The sequence below is a fragment of the Erythrolamprus reginae genome, chromosome 2 (assembly GCF_031021105.1).
Source record: "Erythrolamprus reginae isolate rEryReg1 chromosome 2, rEryReg1.hap1, whole genome shotgun sequence".
In the NCBI taxonomy this organism is placed as follows: Eukaryota; Metazoa; Chordata; class Lepidosauria; order Squamata; family Dipsadidae; genus Erythrolamprus; species Erythrolamprus reginae.
Genome location: NC_091951.1, coordinates 169,021,223 through 169,034,655, shown reverse-complemented (window position 1 = coordinate 169,034,655; position 13,433 = coordinate 169,021,223). Strand labels below are relative to the sequence as shown.

At 45.9% G+C, this 13,433-nt stretch overlaps 1 protein-coding gene across 8 annotated transcripts in view; it reads right to left on the bottom strand.

Moving 5' to 3' along the window:
* BPTF (bromodomain PHD finger transcription factor) overlaps nt 1-13,433 on the bottom strand; it is a 108,412-nt gene that overhangs the window by 37,940 nt on the left and 57,039 nt on the right. For 4 of the 8 annotated variants that reach the window (XM_070740339.1, XM_070740342.1, XM_070740341.1 and 1 more), the window contains 4 exons: nt 13,229-13,353; nt 12,131-12,259; nt 11,879-12,029; nt 9,776-9,899 (listed from right to left, as the gene is read on the bottom strand). In XM_070740339.1, the coding sequence (XP_070596440.1) occupies nt 9,776-9,899; nt 11,879-12,029; nt 12,131-12,259; nt 13,229-13,353 (529 nt within the window). The remainder of the gene's footprint in view (nt 1-9,775; nt 9,900-11,878; nt 12,030-12,130; nt 12,260-13,228; nt 13,354-13,433) is intronic. The other 4 variants (XM_070740340.1, XM_070740345.1, XM_070740344.1 and 1 more) reach the window with 1 other exon arrangement.

Sequence of the window (13,433 nt, the reverse complement as noted above, 5' to 3'; positions counted from 1 at the left end):
ATAAAAGTTATCTTATCATATATATCTGGACAATTATATAAATATGAAAATACAACTGTGTAAATGTGCAAAACCTCACTCACATCATTCTTCAGGACATTCCACTAATTTGAGATAAAATATTTTATAAAGAAAAGCCAGCTATAATGGACACATTACCATTACAAATTGTCAAATGACTATTAGAATACAGAATATTATCCACTGAAGTCCTGACCATATGAAACCTGCTATATTGTAATATAGCAGCTAAGAAACTGACCAAAAAGAATATCCCTAGAGCTGTTTCTAAGATTGGTAGCATTTCTGTAACTTGGCACTTTGAAACTCGGATTTTTGTAGCACCCATTGAAGAGTGCTTTAGGATGGCATTCATGAAAAGCAGTAAATATTTCCGTAAGTTAATTAATTCTAGCCTTCCTGAGATCATAGATACCTAGCTGTGATTTTTGACAAAGGATCTCCAAACCTTTAAAGCAAATTTTCAGCAGCAGTCAAAAGTTGTAAGCCGCTGACCAGTATTTGAGTAGCTTTTCATACAATTCCCGCTTCTCTTCCTCTTGTATCCAATCCCCCACTCATCACTTGAAAGAAAAAGCACTGGTCCTTATTTTTTGGGTAGCCTTCTAAGAAAGAATGTGTGAGGAAAGAGAAGCCCTCGCATGACTTTTGAGATTCTATATCTGGGGTCCCCTTTTGCCTGGACTGGCAGCATCCGGCTCAGTTGGCACTTTTTACTTGAGAGGATTCCTCCACAGAACATCCACCTCACCAGATTCCACACATGGCAGCTCTGGATCTAACCCATTGTAATAGACAGTGCTTGGAACACTCTGTGAAGTCTTTTATTATGACGGTGAAAGTAATTTTTTTAAGTATCCAATCAGGGGTGTATCAGAGTCCAATTCTTTTTTTAAAATCCTCTTACTTGATACTACTTTTTTTTTTAAAGACAACAGGGCCTGCAGTTATTATCTAAGATTTTAATTAGGCAATGTTAGTTTTATGGCGTACTACAGTCACTTTGGATAAAGCTGCAAAACTAGGTAACCAAGATGACACAAGCTTTATCTGAAACAACTGCTTATAAGCTGCCTAGAATCGCTGTGAGCGAGTAGGTGGCTATATACGTTTTCTAAAGAAGTAAAAATAAACTAATGTACAGTACAGGTCCAGAAGAAGTTAACACAATTCTCTGTGCTATTAATGTAGTGCAGTGATTTTCAACCTTTTTTGAGCCGCGGCACATTTTTTACATTTACGAAACCCTGGGGCACATTGAGCGCGGGGGGGGGGGGGGGGCGCTAAAAAAAGTTTGGACAAAAAATTCTCTCTCTCTTCCTACTTTTTGCTCTCTTTCTCTCCCTTCCTTCCTTTTTCATTCTCTCTCTCCATCCCTCTTTCTTTCTCTTCCTTCCTCTTTTTTGCTCTCTTTCTCCCTTCCTACCTCCCTTTATGTCTTTCTCTCTCTCTCCTTCCCTCCCTCCCTTTCTCTCTCTCTCTTGCTTTCTTTCTCTCTCTCTTGTTCTTTCTCTCTCATTCGCTCTTTCTCTCTTTTGCTTTCTCTCTCTTGCTTTCTTTCTTTCTCTTTCTCTATCTCTTGCTTTCTTTCTCTGAGCTTTGCGGCACACCTGACCATGTTTCACGGCACACTGGTTGAAAAACACTGATCTAGTGGATTGGATCCCTTCACTATCAGGCTAGAGAAAACTGCCACAAAGATTACAGAAGGGAGAGTTTAATAAATGGGTGAACACCTCCAGGAGGGCAAGGCATTCCCTTCTCAGTAGGAAAAATATGGTATGCTTCCACTTAAAGAAGCTATCACTTGAGCTTTACAGAACATTTCTGAGAATACGTGTACAGCTGCAGTGACTTCTGAAATGAAATGGGTTCTCTGAATTTCTTTCAGACAGGATTCAGGCCCAGATATGGAGCAGAAATAGCAAAGCTCGTCCCTGTACGTATGGGGTGAAATTGTCATCAATAAACAAACAATAGTCCTGATCTCAACTGGACAAGAGAAGTAGCAAAGCTCGTGACATGGTGTCTACATATGGATAGGGAAAAAAACCCACCCTAGCAAAATGTAGTGGCTGGTGTATTAGGAAGCTAACAGTAGAGAAAATACTTCTCAATGGAGGTTGTGCTACCCCAGACAGAGCTAACTTGCAGTCTGAAGGGTTTTTGGGATCCTCCAAGTAATAAATAATAGCCAAGGCTTTTGCGTAATTGTATTTAATGCATCAACTGTGGTCATTCTTGAATAAGGAGGCATAGTGCCTTATTCAGTCCTGCCCTTGTCATCATCTATCTAGCTTATTTGCAATGATTTCTAGATAGGCTGCCCAGCTGTCTATCCAGTATGAGCTGGAAGAGAAGGCTCCTAGGTTTCTTCTCCAAGGGAATGACATCTAGAGGAATTCTGAATACAGTTCAGCTTTTTCAGTGATGACGCCCCTTGTTTGGAATAGCTTGCTCCTGATATCAGGACAACCTATTCTGTTGGATTTTAAAACATAGCTTCTCAAGAAACCATCTGGTGATAATGAGGAAGTAGTTTTCTTGGCTGGTGTACTCAGGGGAGGTTTATTGTTTTAGGCAACAGCTGGCAGAAATCTGAGTATTTTATCTTCTTTACTTTCATTTAGTTTAATCTAATATACCAATAGCTGATCAAGCAGACTTAAAGATTTATGATTTAGATTGTTATGATCTGTTTTCCTGTAGTTGCTTGATGTAAGCTACTGAAAATTAAGTGGCATAAGAAGATTATGAATTAATTTTGTAAATGGACCGTTGACTTACCTGAACGGTCTTCTCGATGCACTGCAAGGAGAGTCCAGGATGGGTTATTCTCAGCCTGATTGGCTGGGACTGAGTTTAATTTAAATATTTAATATTAGTCAGGCACCGCCCCCTTAGCCCTCCAGTCTAATAATTACGAAGGAGCAGTAATGCAAACAAACCAACAATTTATTCACCAGAGAAAACATTCCCAAGTGTCAACGAGAACAAAAGTGCAACTGTGACCCTGGTCCCAATTAACCGGGCGGGTCTGGACTCTCCTTGCAGTGCATCGAGAAGACCGTTCAGGTAAGTCAACGGTCCTTCTCCAATGCACTTGCAAGGAGAGTCCAGGATGGGATATACCCAAGTTTTATTCAAAGGGAGGGAGAAGGTTGGACCAGGGGCGCTGAAAATGAGCACACCCCTTGCAAGACCCTCCTTCCAAAGGCTGCTTCCGATGAAGCAAACGAATCAATCTTGTAATGTCTTATAAAGGTGGATGGAGCTGCCCACGTGGCTGCTCTACAAATGTCCTCAAGTGAGGCTTGAGTTCTCCAGGCCGATGACGTGGCCGCACTCCGGGTAGAGTGAGCTGTTATCCCTTGTGGAACTGTAGTGTTTTTAGCAGCGTAAGCCTCGGAAATACAATCCCTCAACCAACGACTGATCGTAGGAGGTAACACTTTCTTCCCCATCGCCCTAGTGGAGAAGGATACGAAGAGACCTTCGGAAGAACGGAAGTCCTGAGTCCGACGTATATAAATTTTTAAAGCACGTCTAACGTCCAGTTTGTGCCACCTCAGTTCAGAAGGGTGGCTACCATGGGTGCAAAAGTCTGGCACCACAATGTCCTGTGATCTATGAAAGGAAGTGTTCACTTTCGGAATAAAGGCCGGGTCCAATCTCAGTACAACTCTGTCCGGATAAAATTTACAGAGGTCCTGCCGTATTGACAACGCTGAGATTTCAGAGACTCTCCTGGCAGATGTAATAGCCACCAGAAAGGCAGTCTTGATGGACAGAAATCTCAGGGAGATGAGCCTTAAAGGTTCAAAGGGCGGACCTGTCAAGGCATGAAGAACCAAGGACAAGTCCCAGGAGGGAAATCTGTGAACCGCCGAGGGCTTCAAGTTGTTCGCTCCTCGCAGAAAATCTCTGATCCACAGGTGCCTCGAGAGGGGCCGACCGTGGTCTTTGACAAGGACCGTTGATAGGGCCGCGACATGGCGTCGAAGTGTATTAGGAGCAAGAACCTTGTCCATACCCGCTTGCAAAAAGGAGAGCACCATCAAGGGGGTGGCTCCTTGTGGGTCCACCTGCCGCTGTTTGCAGAAGTCGGAGAACGCCGCCCAAGTTGCCTGATAGATCCGCCTTGTAGACGGCCGGCGAGCTGCCTGCATAGTGTCTATGACCGCGTCTGGCACGAGCTGACTCCTCAGATGTTCCCGCTCAAGTGCCAGACGGTCAGCTGCCACCAGTGAGGCTCCGGGTGATTCATTGCTCCCTGCGTGAGGTGTAGTCGATGGTCCGGAATTCTCCAGTGGGCCGCAATCGATAGTTCCACTAGATCGGCAAACCAGATGCGCCTCGGCCAATAAGGAGCTAGCAGGAGAACCTCTGCCCGTTCCTCCAATAGTTTCCGGATCACCTGCGGTATTAGTGGGATTGGCGGAAAGGCATAAAGAAGGCCCGATGGCCACCGTTGATGTAACACGTTCACTGCCTCCGCTCCCGGGGAGGGAAAGCGGGAAAAGAAACGGGGAAGCTGGGTGTTGTGGACCGTCGCAAACAGGTCCACTATAGGCAGGCCGAACCTCCTTACCAGCTCCTGGAAGATCGTGGGGTCCAGTCGCCACTCCCCGGGGTCCAGAGTCTCCCGACTCAGCCAGTCCGCGCATACATTGTCTATCCCCGAGATATGTTCCGCTGAAATAGAGGCTAAATTGGCCTCTGCCCACCGTAATAGGGACTCGGACTCCTCCATTAGGCGACGAGATCGTGTTCCGCCCTGTCTGTTGATATGTGCCCGGGTAGACACATTGTCCGTGAGGACCAGGATGTGACGCCCTCGAACCCAGGGGGTGAAACTCCGGAGGGCCAACGAGACCGCCTTCAACTCCAGGAAGTTGATGTTGAATTGTCGTAAGTCCCGATGGTCCCACAAGCCCTGGGCCAACTGGGAGGCAAGGTGGGCCCCCCAACCCAACAAACTGGCGTCTGTCGTTAGCGTGAGATGGTGTTTTGATAGGTAGGAGGAACCCTGGTCCAAAGCCGGAGAAGTCCACCAGCGAAGAGAATTGCGAACCCCGCCCGGGAGCAAAATCCTCTTGTGCAGGTGACTGGATTTTGTCCTTTGGAAGGGCAGCAGAAACCATTGCAGCGCTCTCAAGTGATGTCTGGCCCACGGGACGACGTCTATGCAGGATACCAGGGTCCCCAAGACCTTTGACAGGAATGAGAGTCTTGGGAACCGCTGACCGTCCAGATCTCTTACGAGCCTCCTGATGGAAGACCTCCTCTCCGGGGAAAGGAACACCATACCCAGGGTGGTATCGATGGTGGTCCCCAAGTGAGCCAGCCTCCTCGTTGGTGTTAGGTGGCTCTTGTCCCAGTTCACTGTGAAGCCATGGCGTTCGAGTGTAGTGATTGTCAAGTGTAGATCCCGAAGCGCCTGGTCCCTTGTCTTTGCTAGTATAACAATATCGTCTAGGTACGCCATGAGGCGTACCGACTGCTTTCTCAGGGAGGCTGTGAGAACGTCTAAGAGCTTCGTAAAAGTTCTTGGAGCGGAAGAAAGCCCAAAGGGCATTGATCTGTATTGAAAATGTGTTCCTCCTAGACAGAAACGGAGAAACCGTCTGTGCGGTGGAAAGATGGGGACGTGTAAGTAAGCCTCTTTGAGGTCTATTGACGTTAAAAAGTCCTTGTGTCTGATAGAGGCGAGGATGGTTCGCAGTGAGTACATTTTGAAACGTCTGTACTTTACGTAGATGTTCAATTGACGCAGGTTCAGAATTAGTCTGACCCCTCCGGAGGTCTTGGGGACAAGGAAAACTAGGGAATAAAACCCCTTGCCCCGTTCTTCCAGAGGCACCTCCTCTATGGCCCCTATGTCCAGGAGATGAGAGACCTCTTTGTAAAGGAGGCCCTTCTTTTGGGCATCCAATGGAACTGGGCATGTGACAAATCGCTGAGGGGGAAGGTGAAGGAATTCTAGCCTCAGACCCTCGGCCACAGTAGCTGCCGCCCAAGCGTCTGAAGATAACACGGCCCATTGCTCTGCGAAGTGGGTGAGCCTGCCCCCCAGTGGAACGGAGATGAAGGAGTCATTTGTTTTTCCTAAATCCCCTCCCAGCTCCTCTGAAGGGTCTGCGTCCCTGATAGGATCTGCCGCGGTCGTGAGTAGCTGACCTATCCGATCGGAACGACCCCTGGTTGAAAGAGCCCTGGAAGTAAGGCCTCGATGCCTGGGCGGAGCTCGAGGAGGGCTCTGACCGAAAGGGCTGGCGCCTTTGGTAAGGGGTGAATCGTCTTTCCGGCTTTTTGGATCTCGGCATGACCTTCTTTTTGTCCTTATCCTCGACCAAAACATCGTCGAGGACTTCCCCAAATAGTTTTCCGGCCTTAAACGGAGCCGAGGCCAAGCTCCATTTGGACTTGACGTCCGCCTGCCAGCTGCGTAGCCATATGAGCCGGCGAGGACACTGACGAAGCCATGGCCCTGGCCGCGAACTTGGCCGCATTGACCGTCGCATCTGCCGAGAATTCGGTGGCGGCTAAAATTTTATTCAGATCCTGCCGAAGGCGTCCGTCTTCAGGATCCACCCGTGATTGGAGCTCTTTAATCCAAAGGAGGGTTGCCCTGTTAAAAAACGAGGCCGCAGACGAGGCCCGAATGGCCCAGGCCGCCATCTGGTGGGTCTTACGCACGATATTTTCGGCCCTCTTGTCCTCAGCTCTGAGACCCTCTTGAGACTCCGAGGGGACCAGGGCATTGGAGACTAGGCTGGTGACCGGTTTGTCCACTGCTGGGAACGTTAACAGGTCCTCCATTTGCTGGTCAAATGTGTATAATTTGCGGTCCAGGTTGGATGGGCCCTGTGCCGCTGCCGGATTTTCCCAGGGTCTCTGTACCGTCTCCAAGAACAGATGGGAGGAGGGAATGTCCACTGTTTCTTGCTTTGGTAGTACGAAGAGGCCCGCCTTAGGTTGGGATGAGTTGGAGTCATCCGGCTGGCTGCTCTCTCCTGCCTGCTCAATAGTGAGTTTGGCTTTATTGAGCAAGACCCTAAACAATGATGACTTAAAGAGACCTGCGAAGGTAGGTTGTTCTGGAGGGTGTTCATCCCCAGAGAGGTCATCCTCATGATCACTGTAGTCATCCCTCACAGAGTCCTCCTCTTCCATAGACCCAGTCATGGAATGTGAGGCTGGAGCAGTCCAGGGGTCTCTGGACCTTGGTGGAGGGTGACCCACCATAGTTTGCTGTTGAAGGGCACCTGTCTCAACGCCCTGGGAAAACACATTCGAGATCAAATCTTGCAGGGCCTGTGGCATGCTCTGCCATGAGTCCTGGGCGTTGCGCAGCCCCGCAGCTGTTGGTGTAAATGTGGAGGACTGTGCTGGGGCATGCTGAGAAGGGATGTAAGACTGAGGTCCCAGGTTGCCAGACCACATGGCCGCTTGTCTGCCCCAAGGAAAACCTTCTGCAGGAGTAGGCAGTATGGGCCTCTCAGGGGACCAGTCCCTCTCCGAAGCCGAGCCTGCTACCCCTGTTGGAATCACGGGGGAGGCTGGCGGGGGTGTGGGGCCAAATTCTTTTGCAGGTAGGGAAGCTTGTTTTTGTGTGGCTTCCAATTGCCTCTCCAGGGCCCTTATCCGTTTTTCAGCCTCTCTGAGCGAGGTGCCCTGAGAAGCTTTGGCTTTTTGGCTTTTTTCCTTAGGGGTACTGGGCCTAGCGATGGTGTTGGCCTCCTCCCCTGCATGAGCTGGTGTTTCAGCCATGACTGTATCTGAGAAAAACTCACGGTCAGCCAGAAAAAATGTCCAAAGGGCGAGCCAGAAATCCCTATCGTTGTAATGAAGCAATGACGAAGTACAAATTGATTTCTCAGGCTCTATTGCGGCTGCGTAGCCCCAGGCAAGCAAGGAGTCGAAGGCAGAGCTCATTACCAGCCTGTCCGGCCTCTGCGCTCTCCTATTGGCTCCCTGGTATGGCAGTTAGACGTTGCCATGACAACCCTCAATCCTGATTGACAGCCACCTTGGCCTTATAGAGGGAACGGCCTGGCCACCAATAAGCAAGCAGGAAGTGGGTGGGGATTTCTCCTCCGCCCGTGCCTGCTGCAGGAGGGTTGGCCCGTCGTCGTCATGACGACCGCCTCTGCGGTCTTGACGGGAAGGCAAAGAGGGCCGTTTCATTCAGGCGGGAACTCTTCTCCGTTCCCGCCTTTATCCCCCCCCCCAAGATGGCGACGCTCGCAGTCGGGGACAGGTTTGCTCCTCCGACTGATTCGGTGGGCGTTCGGCGCGCCGGGGGGGGGGGGGCGGGGGCTCCGTTGGGGCGCAAGACTTCCTTTCCGGTTTTCTCCTTCTTCTAGCGGCATATCCGTCATGGGGAGCAGGCCCCCCATGGCGTCAGCCGACCGCCTGTCCACCGGGCGCTGCCGCGGAGGCAGGCAACCCGGGCGCTCCTCTCAGAGCCCTCGACGAGCCTCCAGGCTTGAGGGCCAGTCAGGAGAGGAGCTGCAGCATAGGGGGTTAATCCCACTGAGGGAATTAACCCACGCTGCCAACAAGAAGCCGCCCTTTGGTGCCTGAAAAAAAAGGAAAAGGAAGAAAAGTATTAAAACACAGTAATAATTATACATAACATTTAATAAAACCAGAATTATACCCTATTAAACCAAGTTTAACAGGAGCATCAAACTCAAAGTCCCATTACTGCGACTGAGTTTTTTAGACTGGGGGGCTAAGGGGGCGGTGCCTGACTAATATTAAATATTTAAATTAAACTCAGTCCCAGCCAATCAGGCTGAGAATAACCCATCCTGGACTCTCCTTGCAAGTGCATTGGAGAAAAAGGCTATACACACACACACACACACACACACACTTTTCTGTGTGTATGCATGCAACAATATCCATATTATTGAGTGGTTTCTGACACGTGAAATCTTTTATTTATATGAATAGATAGTTCTAATTTGTGTTGCTATACTGTAATATTTAACTAAAAGTTGGTATGAAATAGCACGTCTGCTAGAGAAGTAAGGTCTGAACACTTTCCTAGAATCTTTAAGAGAACTGTTTTTTTATGTCCTTGTCAATAAAGCACATGAAAAGAGGATGTTCTAATTAATCTTTCCCCCCCTCCCATTTTGCTTTTTTTGTTCATGAATGCCACATCCAGTAATATGTGTGCTGTTTCATTTTATATTAATACATAGCCTGACTTGGGTGAGCATTTCACTTGGAAAAGCGAAATGGACATAACATAAAGAACCAACGGCAAGTAAGGTAAAAAAAGCAACTGTTTAAAAAGAAATTTAGGAAAATGACAAGAGTTAATTACCAGATTATCAGGTTTGGGGTGCATGTCCCATTCACAGATTCTGTATCAAAGGTTATATATCTAAGAAACCTACTTCCATTCCAACATGGAAGTGTTTCTAATTGCATACTTGGTAGAATGCCAAAAGTTAGTCATCAGACACTGCCAAATTAGAAAATCTGTCAACATCTTAATAGCTTTGCAACAGAAATCTGGAGAGGCATTTAACCCTACGGAAAAACTTCCACATGAAGTGTAATGTAAGCAACAAATGTCAAAAATATGAAGTACCCATTTAGATTCCCACTATGGAGTTTCATATAGTTTTTACTCATAGGAAAATGTCCAAGGAAGACACAGTTAAATGTTAATTTGTTAATTGTACATAAATGCAAACGTTTTACAGGTGGGACTTCTAAAAGGCTACCCCACCTGTTGGGCAGCCAATCGTTGCTGTTTGAGTTGAGCCTCCATTTGAGCCTTGAACTCCTCAGCCTTCTTCTGTTCACTAACCTTAGCCTGTTGTTCAACTGCCTGGGCCTTTTCCTTCTCCACCCTGCAAAGTATAGAAAATACCGAGCATTATCAAGGAATTGCAATTTTTACAGCAAGAGAACTAATTTCCAAGCTATTAGTACACTGCACCTTAAGTTCCTGAAATTTTCAAATGTCAACATGACCTAACCTTATAAATTATTCTTCCTTTTGAAATATTTTGTGGATGCCCTTAAACCTGGTCCTCTACAAGTCTAGCGGAAACTTGGATCTAATGAAAATTTTCTGCTGGGAGAAAAAAAGGAATGTCTCACTGCATTCCCTATGTAGCCCCAGGTTGCTCTTCCTATGGCATTCCCATGACAAGAGAATTGGGAAATTCCAGTCATATCCTTTAGAACCAATTGTTGGCCACCTCTGAATCTAACTCAAGGCATTATCTGCAATATCTGATTTGCTTTCTGCTGCATTATTTTAACATCTAGATGACACAGTTTATCTAGATGAAACAATGGATGATACATCCTTAGTAAATGAAGTAGGAACTTAAAGCTGAAAAACTTAAAAGATCTTAAAAAGCTCGGAAGAAAGGAATCCAAATTGAGACAGGGGAAAGCAACCCAATGCATCAATTCTGATTAGGATCAGATAATACTGCTATTATAGTATGATTTATGAAACTCATTGTACGATAAATATGGAAGGACTTTGTGTTAAAATAAGCCTGGAAACTCCTAAAAGCAGCACAAGGAAATGAAGGCAAAGAAAGCCACAGGATCTTTAGGTACAAAATGCTATCATTACTCATTTATATGCTGTCCATTCCATTAACGAGGCAAATTTTGAGCTCACGATGAGAAAAATGAAAAGGGTAGGGATACTGAAATTTGGCAAGTTCCAACATTTTAAAATTTGATTTTCTTGAGTACAAATAAGTTTTTAAAAAAAGAATATACAGTGATACCTCGTCTTACAAACGCCTCGTCATACAAACTTTTCGAGATACAAACCCAGGGTTTAAGATTTTTTTGCCTCTTCTTACAAACTATTTTCATCTTACAAACCCACCACTGCTGCTGGGATGCCCCACCTCCAGACTTCTATTGCCAGCGAAGCGCCCGTTTTTGCGCTGCTGGGATTCCCCTGAGGCTCCCCTCCATGGGAAACCCCACCTCTGGACTTCCATGTTTTTGTGATGATGCAGGGGAATCCCAGCAGCGCAAAAATGGGCGCTTCGCTGGCAACGGAAGTCCGGAGGTGGGGTTTCCCAGCGAGGGGAGCCTCAGTGAAATCGCAGCAGCGCAAAAACACAGAGGTCCGGAGGTGGGGATTCGAGGACATCAGTGTTTTTGCAATGCTGCGATTTCACTGATGCTCCCTTTGCTGGGAAACCCCACCTCCGGACTTCCGTTGCCAGCAAAGCGCTCGTTTTTACGATGCTGGGATTCCCCTGCAGCATCGCAAAAACACAGAAGTCCGGAGGTGGGGTTTCCCATGGAGGGGAGCCTCAGGGAAATTCCAGCAGTGCAAAAACGGGTGCTTCGGCTGGCAAAAGGGGTGAATTTTGGGCTTGCACGCATTAATCGCTTTTCCATTGATTCCTATGGGAAACATTGCTTCGTCTTACAAACTTTTCACCTTAAGAACCTTGTCCCGGAACCAATTAAGTTCGTAAGACAAGGTATCACTGTACATGCTTTCGGACCCAAGTACAATAATCACAAAGCTGGGGAAAGAAAGGAAATACAAAAGAAATTAACTATGCAAAGGAATGAACAGAAATGAAGAAATAGGAAACCAAAGTGACTGTACAGTTTTATTAACATCTTCAACAGCTATTTTTTTTAGCATTACATTCATTGAAATGAAGAAACAATGGTTATCAAGAAGGGTACATTTTTCTTGTTTGTATATCCTGAACTGCACTCACAGTTCTGTGATTTTTCTGGAGCTTCACTTTGTTAAACCAACTGACGTAACTCAAATGCATTCAAATATTTACCTTGGTATAGCTAGAACAGGTTTCAGTGGTCACCTTACCTTTCAGAAAATGCTTTTATCTCCCATAATTCCAACTCCTCCTCTGCCACCCAGGTTTCAATGATGACTGGTCCTGTTTGCTTTGGTGTTTCTGGCCTTTTGGGCCTCAAAGCACTCGATCTAAGACCCTTCCTCTGAGGGGTTGGCGTTTCTGACAAATAAGCGACATCAATCAATCCTCAGTTAAATATCAGTATGAACATGGGTCATGTTCGTCCATCTAGGTTATTTATGTATTTTCTACATGTTTACCTTTGGGGGCTTCTGGAACACCAATAGGACAAATAATTTTCCGTATGCAGTACTCGGATCGAATCCCATATGGTCCAACATCTCTCCGTTTGATTATTTCAGTTGTTGTAATTTCCATTTCTGATGTTTCTAGAAATATATTTGCAGATTCATTCACCAATGTAAGAAGACATTCCCACACACGTGAGCTGAAATTATGGTTCTTGGTTTAAAAGCTGCACATATAGTTTGTTTTAATATACAGTAAGACCTCACCTATCGGTGGTGTTACGTTCCAAACCCGGCTGCGATAGGTGAAATCCGCGATGGGGAATTTATCGACTGATAGTACTTATTTAAGTATTTATATTGTAATAATTGTTTGGTAAGTTTTCATTGTTTTAAGTGTTTATAAACCCTTCCCACACAGTATTTATTTTAGATACAGTATTTAAATACAGTATTTACAATTTTAGATATTTTTTTTTTGAAAAACCTGCCGATTGAGTTCGGCGGGCTGTTTAAATCTGCCGATCGACTTCCTCAGAAACCTGCGAACCAGCGAAGATCCGCGAATGATTTTTCTCATTAATATTTCTTGAAAACCCGCGATGAAGTGAAGCCGCAGTAGGTGAAGCGTGGTATAGCAAGGGACTACTGTATGTGCAGACAACCCCCTTCACTGGTACTTCACATTTAACCTCCATTATTGATTAAGAAAAGGGAATGGTTTCCTCTGAAACCAATGTCTGCATGCTTTGAATTTTCTGTTTAACAGAATTCAGGTATGATGCAATACTAGAATGTGCCAGAGGTCGGCATTTCTGGTTATTTTCTTTTTAATAATATCTTCCTACTTAAAACAACCTCCAACTTTCTTGCTATATAATTCTTTTTTTAAGTCTGTGTTTGGTGATGTGTCCACAGTTTCCTTTTAAATCATGGACTGAAATTAGTTTCAGTTTCATTCATATTCATCCAAGTGTGACATATTGAGTGGGGAAAAACCCAACACAGAATTTCATAATGATAATTGATTTCAGAGATCTAGTTCCCATAATGTATTACGCATTTTGAAAAAACTGTTTAGTTATCCAGATTTCTGAAAGTCAACTCTACCTGTCCGTGTTGTTCCTCCTCCTGGTGGAGGTTTGGCAGCCATGTCATCCCACTTTAGGCATGCCCAGAGCAACCTCAACATGAGGCTTACCCCTGCCAAAGATTTTACAGTCTGAAGTCGGTACCTGGAAAACAACAAGAACAAAATTCATTGGCTGGCTACCTTTAAGCTCTTAAAAGAAACAGCTTAAAAGCCATAGATCAG